General features: G+C 38.2%; 1 protein-coding gene across 2 annotated transcripts in view; it reads right to left on the reverse strand.

The window, feature by feature from the left end:
• The window catches only part of LOC139980111 (lysosomal Pro-X carboxypeptidase-like), a 44,472-nt gene that overhangs the window by 27,304 nt on the left and 2,917 nt on the right, over positions 1 to 14,251 (reverse strand). The window contains exons 2-3 of one of the 2 annotated variants that reach the window (XM_071991502.1): positions 13,911 to 14,051; positions 6,679 to 6,780 (exon numbers count right to left, since the gene is read on the reverse strand). In XM_071991502.1, the coding sequence (XP_071847603.1) occupies positions 6,679 to 6,780; positions 13,911 to 14,051 (243 nt within the window). The remainder of the gene's footprint in view (positions 1 to 6,678; positions 6,781 to 13,910; positions 14,052 to 14,251) is intronic. The other variant, XM_071991503.1, reaches the window with a different exon arrangement.

The following is a 14,251-nucleotide window of genomic DNA, read 5'->3' on the forward strand; positions in this document are numbered from 1 at the left end:
GAAAATGGAGGGGGGGGGAGGGCACAACTTGTGATGCCTGAAAACAACCCTCACTGACCCTTAGACCAGAATCCTCTTCCACCATTCTTGTAACCCTGACCCAACTATTATACAAAAAAAATATATCAGTCGTAATTAAACATATAAGAAAAGTATGCACCACTGTACCAAATCTAACGTTAGCACATGTGTTCCTAATACATAGCATCGTAGCACGTAATGTCTACATAACATACCCAATTTCAAGGGTGCGTTACAAAAATACTGCAGGAAATTTTTTGGAGAACTTTTGATATAATGTTTGTGATGTATTAAACTACCCAAAAATGCATTAAAAGTCTAGACCCGGGGTTGCTGGAACGAAACTGATTTTACAGCCACATTTTGAGCTTCAGCTGATGGCCTATTATAATTAGTCCAAGAATTTAAGTGAGGACCAGAAAAGATTGCAGATTTCCAACTCTTATTTGTAGCACTCACTGGTGGGCATCAACCAATTAATTCAGTGATATGCATTTTTACAATGTAGACATTATATTTCAATTTGTTCACTATACAGAGAGAACAGTCTTCCTACTTAGGGGGAATACAGACACACAGATGTTCTATTTATGGGCACATGGACATTTTCTTGTACCAATTTTGAGCTGGCAAAGCAGTTCTACCACCAGCCACCCCTTTAATAATTGTTATTAATGCAAAAGAGAAAATGACATTGTTAACTTACTGTCATAAGCCATATCACCTAGTTTAACACACAGAGAAAAAGGCCAACTTTGAGACCATTTGACATAACATGTTGACTCCCTGAGCCAATTTTGGGACCATTTGAGATATAAACCTGGAGGCCACTTGAAGCAGAGATTGAGAAAACTGATAAGGGCCATTTGAGTGTGTATAAATTAAGCACTGAGACAAGAGTAACAACTTTTTGAAGCAGATTTGATGTCCTGTCCAGCTACATATTGTGGACAATTTGGCCCTTTCACAAAACTACACTGTACAGAAGTTGACCTCTACCAATTTCACTAGGGTTCTTGCACTCACCAAGCAGGAACTACATACAAAGTATGAACTTCAACAAAGATGTCCTTTTTGAGCTATCTATCACGTTAACAAGATTTTCAGACTTTGACTTATGTTGATGGCAAATGACCTTTGACCACCATTTTCAATAAGGTTCTTGTACTCACCAAACTGGATCTACATACGATATATGAAGTTCAACAAAGATGTACTCTTTGAGTAATTATGTTTAAAGGATTTGACAATATGACCTCTGTTGACCTTTGAATTTTACACAATGTTTTGTATGCAGCAAGACAGATCCACATACCCAAGTATGACATTAATGTGCCGTAAACTGTTTGAGTTACAATGTTTATGAGCAAGTGTCACATACACACGCACACGCACACAAACAAACTTGACTGCATAGTTTACTTGCCTGCCTATGGCTAGTAACCAAAACTGTACTACTTAGCTATCTGATTCAATTGTTTGTGAAGCTTTACCAGGAATGGGATAGGTATGACATTGGTTGTTGTAGGTTAAACACTAAAGGAGAACTGTAAGAGTTGAGTGCTACAAGGTTGGTCTGTATTTTGATGTGTCTCCTAATTGCCATAGTCGGTGCAGATTTATATATACACCGATCGCACCACTAGCTGCCTTGTCAACAACCATACACTTCCCTATATTGCCCACACACTAAGCTACACACCTCCATGCACAATTTTACCTCCTTCCCAGGCAATTGCTTGTTATACCTGTCTAACCCTAACCCTGCGTAGTAGATATCAGTTCTGCCAATGGAAGCATATTTCTTTCTCAATCTATAGTTATCCCACCACAATTAGAGTAGTGCATGTCCGCCTAATAGGTTAACCGTGGGAAAATAGCCCTAAAGTGACCTACTGTAGTTATGTTTTGGCATTTCATGAGTCATTATCATTATATTTAATGCTGAATGCTGAAGAAGATGAAGTAAACTAAGTACTGGTGGTCTACAAATTTGGAGGACAGAAGGTGATTTAATGTATTTTAGAAAATTTTGGGTGCAACAAGAAGATTCCGCAGCGACAGCTGGCAGATGGGTTGTGAAGTGAGTTAGAAAGTGAAGAGTTTAGTGTGTAAGTAAATTGGAGCAATTAAATGTGGTGCGACACGTTTTATAGGCAAAATTGTATTTTCTCAATTTGGCTGGAAAACAGCATGTAAATGGTTTAATTGGGTAAAGTGCAGTAATTGATATTTCACGCCATAGTAATTGCTGTGGTCAAAAATGAATATTTAGGGCAAAATTTTGACTTTTAGGCCTGAAATTGCCAAGATGGACTCTGGTAGGGTCCTATTAGCACAAAGTGAGCTATTTATTCATGCTTAGTTATTTTGAATGTTTTTGAAGGTTCAGCCCCTAACAACGATTAGCATTTACGGACTATAAACTGGGCCCTATATGGATGTGTGCGGTTGACACTAGTTTCACAAAGCTTGCTAAGCAAGGTTAACCAATGTACATGACGTTTTGTTCTAAGGATAGCAACTAAATTTGGAGTAAGTTCATTCAAAATACATGAAATGTGGTTTTCCCAGCCTAGAAACTGTAATTAATTCCTGCCTTACCTAAATGGTAGCAATGAGAGGCACAGAAGCATCACTAATACTTATTGAATTTTAGGTGAATGCTTTAAAATAGTTGCCTATTAGCTGATGTCATAAGCAGATGCCTTGATAGTGCTGTCTAGGCCTAGCATTTTGTCCACTAATTGTGTTAGGTACATTATAATAGAGTGCCTGTATTCATGGACCTGTAATCTACTTTAACTACCTTTATTCTGCTCATGTCAAACTACATGTGGAAGGCTAACATGTATTTCTTCTTCTCTTAAGCACTTAGTGTGCAGAATGTTACAGTATATTGACTGACAAATTCATTGCAAAGTGATAGCTAACTACTAGGCAGTACTAGGGTGGCAAAAGCAAATTACTGGATTATGACCCCTCAATTATACAGCAAAATCCTCACTCACCTTGGTTCCTTCCACCACCCTACTCCTTTTAAGGTAGGAATGTTTTTATTTAACTGAGATTTAATAATTTGTTTATTACCCTGATCCGCTGGAGAAATACTTTCATGCATGCACTCTCTCTTACTTCCATAGAAGGTTGGCAGTCTTCTTAATTAATATGGCCTGTTTCTTCAGTGAATTTTGCTTACATTCAACCCAGTCAGATATTTGAAGTGCATGAACATGTTACCCTCTCAAGTGCGATATTTCCTGCAAGAAAACTTTAATCCTATATTTAGATATGGTACAGGGTGTCCAAATTTGATCCAGATGAGGGTATTTAGCATGTTCAACACTTCATAACAAACATCAGGTTTTTAATCTCTGCTGTTTTGGTCAATCAATTGTGAAGGCTTTAATAATCGTTTTCAAAAGACATGAATAGAAGGGTGCCCTCTATTATGCTATCAGCAGCAAAGCAACTGCAATGATTTTTATGCACCAATAGGGTGGGGAGATGGAAAGGCATGTATGTTCAGTGCGCATGCCATACTTGGTAGCCTCTTTGTTGCTCCACTTATTCTTGAAAATATATCAACATATCAATTGCAAATTTCCTGTTCCGATTTTACTGTTCCTTTCACAGGAGGCCTGCAGGGTACACCCCTTTCTGCTCTGGCCTGCGTGGTGGGCAAGCAACGACTGAGTGTTATGTATGACCGCCAATTGACAGAAAGTCATGAAAAATTGAAGGAAGTCATTTATACATTCAAAGTGAGAAGCAACTTTAGTGAAATATCTCCCTAGTGACTCTTCGAGAGACATTCATTATTCCACACATATACGGCATACTCTGCTCACAATTGAGTCCTGAGAGCGTAGATTGAGCTCATGCCAGTTCTTCATGGAAACCAAAATGCAAAAATAAGTTATGTTTGTTTAATGTGGGGTAGTACAGGGATTCCTAGACAGCGATTGGGTCAAATCCGACACAGTCACCGACACAGTCACCGACAATATATTGTTAGTCAGGGGAAAAACATACTGTACTGTCGGGAACATTTTTAAAATTTCAAATGTATTTTAACATTAGGACAATCTTTACATAATCATATTACATATATGATTTTGTCTTAAAATGCCTTGAATGCAACATTCAACATTGGATTTGACACTTTTGGGGGAGGTCCACCATATCCCCTCCCCACTACATGGGAGTCACATTTGGCAACTCCACAGTCACACCACCCTTTCTTAAAAATCATTTATCTACCTACAGATATTCCACAAAAGTTCAACTGCTCAGTATGAGATAACTGGAATTGCCCCTCCCCCACACTTTTGAAATTTGTGCAACTACTATTAACACTTTTATATAATAATCAAAATCCAAAAACTATGGCCTTTGATATCTTAATGTTCATGTGCACCATATGTAATAGTGAACAAAAATATTGTTTTCCAGAACAGTTAATATCCTATCACCAAATTTTCTTTCCCTCCCTTGATGGTTGTCACAAAACGAAACTATGCACATTTTTTACAGTTCAGCCTACTTCTGCCTACCTCTTAGTACATGAGCTCATTTTCTGGCACTACATCACTAAATTTTCCAGACTTGGCCTGGAGGGAGGAGTGAACCCCATTGTAGTTTTGATATTCCAACTACTGTATTGGCAAGCCAATTTTAAGTTTGTATTTTAGTGAATGTCATTATTCAGCTTCTTCACCAGTTTTGCTTTTGCTGGATTCTAATCATAACTACATTAATTGCCAGAACATATACAAAAAACTTGTGTACTTCAATTCTGTTTGCTCATTTGACATGAGTCATTTATGTCATGAGGTGCATTATTATGTGCCTGATACAGTGTCTTGGTGCAGGTGAGTGGTCCTACTTACTTCGATCAACCTGCTCCCTCCTCCTCCAGAAAGACAACTGTCCCCTGGGTGTCAGCATCAAACCTGGGGTTACATTACTTATTGGAAATATTCTTTGAAGGGATACTATTTTCATTTTTCAATCCGTAGTCCTACAAGTTGCATCAGATCACTTTCACTAGACATACACTCAGTTGGAAAGGACAAAGTACAGTAGTGCAACACAGCAAGTAATGCTGAAATCTATTACTCTACTACATATGTGAGCAAGCACAAGACCACAAGCTACAGATGATGTAAAATTCATTAACAAGGATCTCTATGGGACTTTGGTTAGTGTTCACATGCCATACAATACAAAGTATCACTATGGTATAACTGCCAACACTTTCACCTAACAAACAGGTTTTACTGTGAAGTTTGTGTACTCATGGAGGTAAAACTCTTAACTAAATGTAAAAAGTGTTACTGTGAAGTTCTTGTATTCCTTATGACAAAACCGTACCCTAATGACTTTTGAACTTCACCAATAATGAAAACAGCAGTGCACATACTACAGGTATCTACTACATACAGTACCATGTATATAAAGTGCATGCAAGCTTTGCAAGGTGTTTCTGTTGTTACGATCAACTCGATCAAGGCCAGAATACACCTCCCCTTGGTTTCACAACTCAAATGACTAAACAGCACACTGTAAAATTTAACTTTAAATATAACAATAAGTATTTATTTAATTGTGTGTTCAAGGTAGTTAAAATCAAACAAAGATCATTTATCAATATCTAAGCAGTTTACACTAAAACAGATTTAATAAGTTATACTATAATTTACTCACGACCTGGTGTGTGCCGCGACGCGAGCGCAGTGACAAAAGGTCCTGACGAATATTCCAGCGAAACTTGTAGACGGACGAATGTCCAATATTGAAGAAATCCAGCTCCCAACTTGATGACTTCCACTTCGGAGGTCGACTACTAATGAATGTCCAAGTTGTGCTTGCAGCTTGTTTATCCTTGGATTCCTGTCCTTGGGTAACTCAGAGGCCACAATAATTAGTGCTGACTGGCACAGAACCGAAGACGGCTACACAACGATGGGCGACTTCGAAGCCGGTAAACTTGTAGCAAATCCACTAATAAAAAGACAGCTATAACTTTACTGTCAAACTAAGTGAGTATTTACTCACACTGGAATTGTGGGATTCACTTGAGCGAGAGGTTATTAAACTCCTGGAGCCAAGATGGTTAAAACTCTCGATCTCAAATTATCAGGTGCTTATATAGCCTTTTCACAAGTCCAGAAAGATCTTGAAATGTCCATCCATTCTAGAAGCATCTTACAGTAGCTCCAGCTCAGTTCAACCAACCCAAAAGGTCACTTCACCTTTCCAGGAAATCCTCACCTAGTGTTCTAAAAATAGCACAGGGGATGTCCCCTTGGCGGCACTCCAATGTTCTAGCTTGTTCCAATGTGTACTGTTGAGATGTTCTACATTGTTCTCAAATGTTCTAACTCTTCTAGAAGCTTCTCAACTTTTCCAAATATTCTGCACACACCAGATATGCACACACACCAGGCAGTTCTACACTATGATTCTTAGATTAATTTATAATATTCTATGATATTGATTTATAATACAACTAATTGTTGCAAAAATCATACAAATTATTGAGATTACTTAGGGGCCTGTAACACTGTGCTGTACACCCACATGCAGATAATATCACCATCACATTGATTCCTGATTCCTTTAGCCTAAATGGCAAAGAACCAGTGATCTCACCTTGAAAGAGTCATTGCCAAAGGGTAGTGATTTTCCATAATACCGATGCTCTGCAAAAACAACGACGGCCTCAAATTCTGGAGCCATATCCCACAGCAGACCCTATGGCAAAACATTTTAAAATCAATTAGGAACTTTAATATTCTGAGATGGAGACTTTCAACCAGACAGCAAAACTGCAGTGTGGTTTCGATGATGCTACACATGGATAATCTTATATGAGTGTGACACAATAGGCTGTAGAATATAAATATAGCCAGGATGAAAAACATACTTCAATCAAAGTACAGTAGTATGCAAATTAAATTGGTTAACATATTTATGTTAATGCCCAACATTGTAGTCTCCATATTTAACTAATTTAAAAAAAAGAGAAAAGGAAATTGAAAAGGCATATTACAAGCTTGAATTCAGATTGATAAGATCTAAGAATGACGGACTGACACTGGTTGTCCTTAAATATAAACTGAACTGTAAAGTTTTGAGAATAAAGTGGGATTCTTCTTTTAACATATAACATGGGAAAATGAATAAAATACCAATTAATGTTTAAACTTAAATAGAAATTATATGATCCAGCACATGGAACAGGGACATAACAAAAGTGGCACACCAGAAATCTGTCCGTCCGTCACAGGAACAAAATGGATTTAGTTTTCCTTTCATTTCTATCAATTGACACTTCACAATCACACATTCAATAAAGAAATACAATAAATTTGTTAAATAAATTAGACTGTCCATCCCTCATGCTTTTTTCTCCCATTTGTAATATAACCAGAAAGCCAGTGGCTTATTGTGATTCCTTGCCAATTGAGATTATAATCCCAAGCTTTTGTCATTGATAATTAAGTGGATCAGCAAGGTTCTTTCACTGACTGTGGACCTAACTACTAAATATGTTAACTTACCATGTTTTCAAGCTATTTTTAGCTAAAATCAACTCAAGCCCTGCCCTGCCCCTAATAAATGTGCATAATATCATTGCGCATACATTATCATGTACCAGCTATCTACCAACATTTTCACACAAAGTTCAGTACATGATTCAATTCTGAAAATGTGTACATTTGACCATGTGACCTCATTAATATTCTTGTGATGAGCACCAAAATCAATAGGGTTCATCTACTCAGTGTGGCGCATCTATGTACCAACTACGACTTCAATCCAACTTGCCATTGTTGAGTTATCGTGTTGTCACACACACACACATGTTTGTATTACATTCAGACCGAGGACCCCATTGTATTTTCCATTGTTCAAATCCACGTACCCTAACCATAACAATACCCTATACAATAGAATTCTTCCAAGGAAGTGGTGATTCTTCAGAAATCACAACCGAGGACCTGAAATTCTTTTGTTCAAGTCCTCGGTCAGATAGAAAAACAAACACACGCACCCACACCCATGTACATACACACACAATCACTATTGCATAGATTCCTTGAGCCTTCGGGCAAGGAATCAAAAAGCCTATTAGTTGTCCAAACTAAACATGTTAGGTTCATCCCATTCATCAAACAGAATATTTAGGTAGATATTCTTAATACTCAGATTACTATAACTGTGACTAATAACTTAGGTGCAGCTCAGTTCTTGGTTCAGCTTGCATGTTACATTGCACGGTACATTTGTAGGCACTGTGCGTTTGACCCGGTCCCTCACACAGCAATTGTCCGTCCCTCACGCAACACTTGTGCATATCCCTCACAATTCTAACTTTGTGGTTACGAATGAAGTTAAGAAATATTATTCCTGTTACATAATTGCTCAAATATATTAGGAATATATTCAAGTTTTAATAAACTATTAAATATTGTGAAACATTTGCAATGTTATTAACTTGTCATATGTATTGATGTCCGTCCCTCACAAAAAAAAAGTTACTTCAAACATATTGCTGAAACACTTTAAATACTTTAAATTTAAATAAATTTTCCACTGTATCCAGTGCTATCTAAAAATAGTTATTTCAAGAAGATATCATACATATTTTGGTGAAGAAATATCTGCATTGATGTCCATCAGTCACATGAGGGAAGGAATTGCAATGTTTTCAAACTTTGACCTTTATTTGATGAGATTTTAATGTTACTGTACTTTACATCATGCAGTCATTGTACTGGCTAAGGTGAATCAAAAGTGTGAAGTTCATTCATATGGAACGCCAAAAGGACCACAGGTGGCGCTACTACTCTAAACAGGAGGTGCTACTACCCTAAACAGGAGGTGCTACTACCCTGAACTGGGGGTGCTACTACTCCTATTAGGAGGTACTACTACTCTAAACAGGAGATGCTACTACTCTTATTAGGAGATGCTACTACTCTAAACAGGAGGTACTACTACTCTAAACAGGAGATGCTACTACTCTAAACAGGAGATGCTACTACTCTTATTAGGAGATGCTACTACTCTAAACAGGAGATGCTACTACTCTAAACAGGAGATGCTACTACTCTTATTAGGAGATGCTACTACTCTAAACAGGAGGTACTACTACTCTAAACAGGAGATGCTACTACTCTAAACAGGAGGTGCTACTACTCTAAACAGGAGGTGCTACTAGTCCTAAGTGACGATGCTGCTGTAAAAAGGTGGCACTGCTACTCTAAATAGGCGATGCTGCTGCTACTACAGGCGGCGATGCTACTGTAAATTAGTGGCGCTACTACCCTAAACGGAAGGTGCTACTACCCTGTAACCAGGGCGTGTTTCCAAGGCGTGTTTCCAAAACAATTTGCACACGGGGTCAGCGAAGGTCACTCTTCAGTTTTCCTACATATACATATTCATGTCTGTACAGAATGAGAGTATCAACGGTTACTACCATATGAAACGTTAGTTTCGATATAAAATTGTGGGAAAATTCAAACAGTTTACGCGAAAAAGAATCCATACTATAATTACAAAGAATGTCGTTCAACGTGGACGAGAAGATACGCGAATACGTAGAGATGGGTTTTACAAATCAACAAATGGCTGAAATGTTGGACATAAGTGTAACAACGACTAAGAGGAGACGTCGCGATTTGCAACTACAAAAGAAAGATTTGAATGCCGAACTTTGTGGTCAGTGATTTTTTATTTCCTTAAATGTAACTCAAACAGGCTCAGGACAGTTAATTCTAGATGCTAAATAACCGTGTAGTAGGAATCAACCATTTGTACAATCACATCTAGTAATATATTAATTGTGCAAAAATACATCGTTTTCAATCCAAAGAGGCAAAGGTTTCCCGATTGATCGAACGAAATATGTTCTACGTACATGTATCTTATAATGATGGGGCGAGGCTGTGTTCGGTAGTATAGTAGCTAATGCTTCAAAGTAAATGGGGCCTGACGTTTCGATCCTAGCATGATCTTTTCAGAGGCTGGATGACCAGTGCATTATTTTACAATAGTAACTAATTATTCTTTTTTACGCATTAATAAGAAGGTATGTTCTCTCCTTAATGTGCCCTCTTCAAATTATTATTCAGAAAGAGATACCTGTCTATTTCGGCGTAGAATACCATTTAAGGGCTGATCCATGGCGTATGAAAGGAGAGGGGGCAGGGGGCCATACCTCCATAGTCTGTCCGAAGGGTAACGTTTTAGTCGTCGGGGGGGGGGGCTTTCGGGGAAACCGTAAAAACAAACAACAACTTTTGAATTTTGTTTCTTCAAAATTTAAAGTTTCAACATACACAACCTTGTGTATATATAAACCTAATTATTTACCTAATTTGATTTAGGCTAAACATACATTTGAAGCCCGAACTGTGTAAAATTCTTCCGAGAGCACTCCGCAGGAAAATATACATTCATGAAACCCATAGTCACAGCGTGTCCTTAAGGTCTATACCTCAACAAATCATTCGGGGAGAGCGATTGGAATTTAGTCCCCACCTTTGGAATTATGTGCCCATGACCGGGGCGTGGGTAGGCTATAACGTTTATTGAAGTTTAATGCCAGAGTTACCATGATTACAATTTACCTAACCCATACAATCTTGTAAGGTAGATTGTGTTCGAGGAACGTAATAAACTTGGCGTGGTGAAACCAAGGAGCTGTTACTTGCTCCCTGTCCAAACAGGATGACAGTATATAGATACACTATAAATGACACAATACAAAACTTTTAAGTATGACAGTCTTTCATACTTATTTTAGTTAATGGCTCATGCACATATTTAAACCTGAAACAAGAGTCACAGAGTAAAGAACCCCCATTCCCCCAACACAAAATAAATCATACTAATGTTGCTTTCTAGTCACTTCGCCCAACAACCATTTCGCCCAACTGCCATTTCGCCCAACCAGCCTGGTCATTTCGCCCAACCAGCCTGGTCATTTCGCCCAACCAGCATGGTCATTTCGCCCAACCATCATAGTCATTTCGCCCAACCATATTTTTACTAATATTCAGTCAGAATAATATTACTTTTTCTATTCCACTAGTTCAATTTGATTTATTTTGGGTTAGGTTACTTCGTAATAGGTAACAAAAAAAGGGAGGTCCGCTCGATATCGATCGAAGTCTAAGCAGTTATTTCGGGTATAATGGGAGGATTACACTACTTTAGGCGTTTACGCATACAATGGAAGTTATATTATTATACAAACACAGGGGAATCGGTCTTCATAAAAACCTATCAAACCTCAAGTTTCCTATTTGGTTCGTATCCTGTAACGTTAACAATTCCCTTACGTTTCCTTTTGACGTATCATATTTAATCAAGGTTGGGCGAAATGACCAGGCTGGTTGGGCCAAATGACCAGGCTGGTTGGGCGAAATGACCAGGCTGGTTGGGCGAAATGACCAGGCTGGTTGGGCGAAATGACCAGGCTGGTTGGGCGAAATGACCAGGCTGGTTGGGCAAAATGGTAAGGTTGGGCGAAATGGCGGTTGGGCTAAATGGCAGTTGGACGAAATGGTTGTTGGGCGAAGTATCCTGCTTCCCTAATGTTTACATGGTGATACACCTTTTCCTTACGGACATGTTTGCAACCGTGCCACAATGAGTAACAATAATGGGTTGACAGAAAACTTTATTTTTACCAAGGAATTGATACGTAACTCATTGGTTCTACCATGGAAGTCTGATCAATACTTCCACGGTTCAACCGATGACAGGTTTCTTTGAATAATAATAACAACTACACTGAGGTAACCGAGCAATCAATTTGGTATATGTTGTCACAAAGAGATGACACCACCCTTCCTTGTCGCAAACCTGTACGTCCCTAAAAACACATTAACTACTTTGCGGGTCTATTTGTGGCCGATTAACTCTTCGAAGCTATCACATGGAAACTTTTAGCAATTTGTCAAAGCAGAGAGAGAGAGAGAGACACCATATGCCAACAGTAAATAAACCAGGATAATTACTCAGTATATGCACTTCGAACATTTCCATATTTTTACACAGTCAGTATAAGGATAGCTTGCTTTTTCAAGTTGATTACCCCTCCCTTCACCTCCTTTTTTTTAAATTGGTTTATTGTATTCATTAAAGATCAGTGCATATAAACTATTATCCCCTTTCATGTCAATAAATGTATATCAGCGACAGAAACTTCACTCTGCAGTTTCTTTCTATATTTAAAGGAGTTTAACCGCTGATCGAACTCGCGAGAGTTTCCTGTGGGGAATAATAGCTTTGTTAAAAATGTGGTTTGATTACGCAATAACCACACGCGGCGTGGAGGTTGACCTTCATGATAACCCCCTCTATGCATATTGTTTTGGAAACACGCCTTGGAAACACGCCTTGGATACAGGGTAGTAGCGTCTCCAATTTGGAGTAGTAGCACCTTCCGTTTAGGGTAGTAGCGCCACTAATTTACAGTAGCATCGCCGCCTGTAGTAGCAGTAGCATCGCCTATTTAGAGTAGCAGCGCCACCTTTTTACAGCAGCATCGTCACTTAGGAGTAGTAACACCTCCTGTTTAGAGTAGTAGCACCTCCTGTTTAGAGTAGTAGCATCTCCTGTTTAGAGTAGTAGCACCTCCTAATAGGAGTAGTAGCACCTCCTAATAGGAGTAGTAGCACCCCCTGTTTAGGGTAGTAGCACCTCCTGTTTAGGGTAGTAGCACCTCCTGTTTAGAGTAGTAGCGCCACCTGTGGTCCTTTTGGCATTCCATACATTCAAGGTTTAATGTTGGAGTCTTTGTGTTCATACGGTGACCTCAAATGACTTTCTCAAAAGAAAAAATTGACATCTAGGAAAAACAGTAGAGTTTGTGTCCAGACAATGTATGAAGTTAATCCATCTTTTAATTTATGAGTGATTATGTTCATAAGCCAATGGCATCATATACGTACTAACACACAGAAACTATTGCATTGATACCTAAAACTGCTGTATAGTCCATATGTCTAAAAGTTATTCACTAGGTTGTTACAAAGGCTAATTGCAAGACCGTAGTTATATTAAGGATAGACAGGATACACTATACAGAGGATATACTGTACTCACACTGTTAAGTTATACAGAGCATATACTGTACTCACACTGTTAAGTTATACAGAGGATATACTGTACTCACACTGTTAAGTTATACAGAGGATATACTGTACTCACACTGTTAAGTTATACAGAGGATATACTGTACTCACTGTTAAGTTATACAGAGGATATACTGTACTCACACTGTTGTTAGTTATACAAATGCTACACTGTACTCACACTCTTGTTATTTTATACAGAGCATGTAAGTATCAGACTGTTGTTAGTTGTACATAGGAAGCTGTACACACTGTTGTTAGTTGTACATAGGATACACTGTTCTCACACTGATGGTGGTTGTACATAGGATATGGTATACTCACACTGTTGTTAGTTGTACATAGGATACACTGTACTCACACTCTTGTTAGTTGTACTCAAACTGTTGTTAGTTCTACAGAGGATATACTGTACTCACACTATTGATAGATATACAGAGGATACACTGTGCTCACACTCTTGTTAGTTCTACAGTGGATACACTGTGCTTGCACAAGTTTGCTAGTGATAGAGGATACTTTGTTGCAAGCTATATCTATATGATACACAGTTCTCACACTGTTGTTATGTACAGTAGTGATACAGTGAACACTGTTGCTAGATGATACACTGTACTTTCACCAAATTAGTTACAGAGGATACATAACTTACAATATTGTTAGTATATATGGAGAATACTCTTTACTTACACTGTTGTTAGTTAAATGCGGAGGATATACACTACTTACACTGTTGTTGCAGAATAGAACAATGTCACCTTCATTTCCAGTGTAGAAGAATATTGGTGGATTGGAAACTGATGAATACTTGTTCGAGATGAAATAGCGTAGCTTGAAGGTTTCATCGTTTGTAAAATCAAAGTGATCAAGCTGGTGAAAAGTATCAAACGAAATATGGACACTACTGTAATTTAAAGTAGAAATCCAAACAGAAAAATTATGATTCATTGCAGTTGCTACTGTAACGTGCTTTGTTAGCACTGGGTATGCAGTATGTTCAATGTTTGACCTCCATAAACACAGGTGATCATCAGGACACATAGACTAACCTGGATTTATTATCAAAGTCT

Source organism: Apostichopus japonicus, chromosome 14, assembly GCF_037975245.1.
Source record: "Apostichopus japonicus isolate 1M-3 chromosome 14, ASM3797524v1, whole genome shotgun sequence".
NCBI lineage: Eukaryota > Metazoa > Echinodermata > Holothuroidea > Aspidochirotida > Stichopodidae > Apostichopus > Apostichopus japonicus.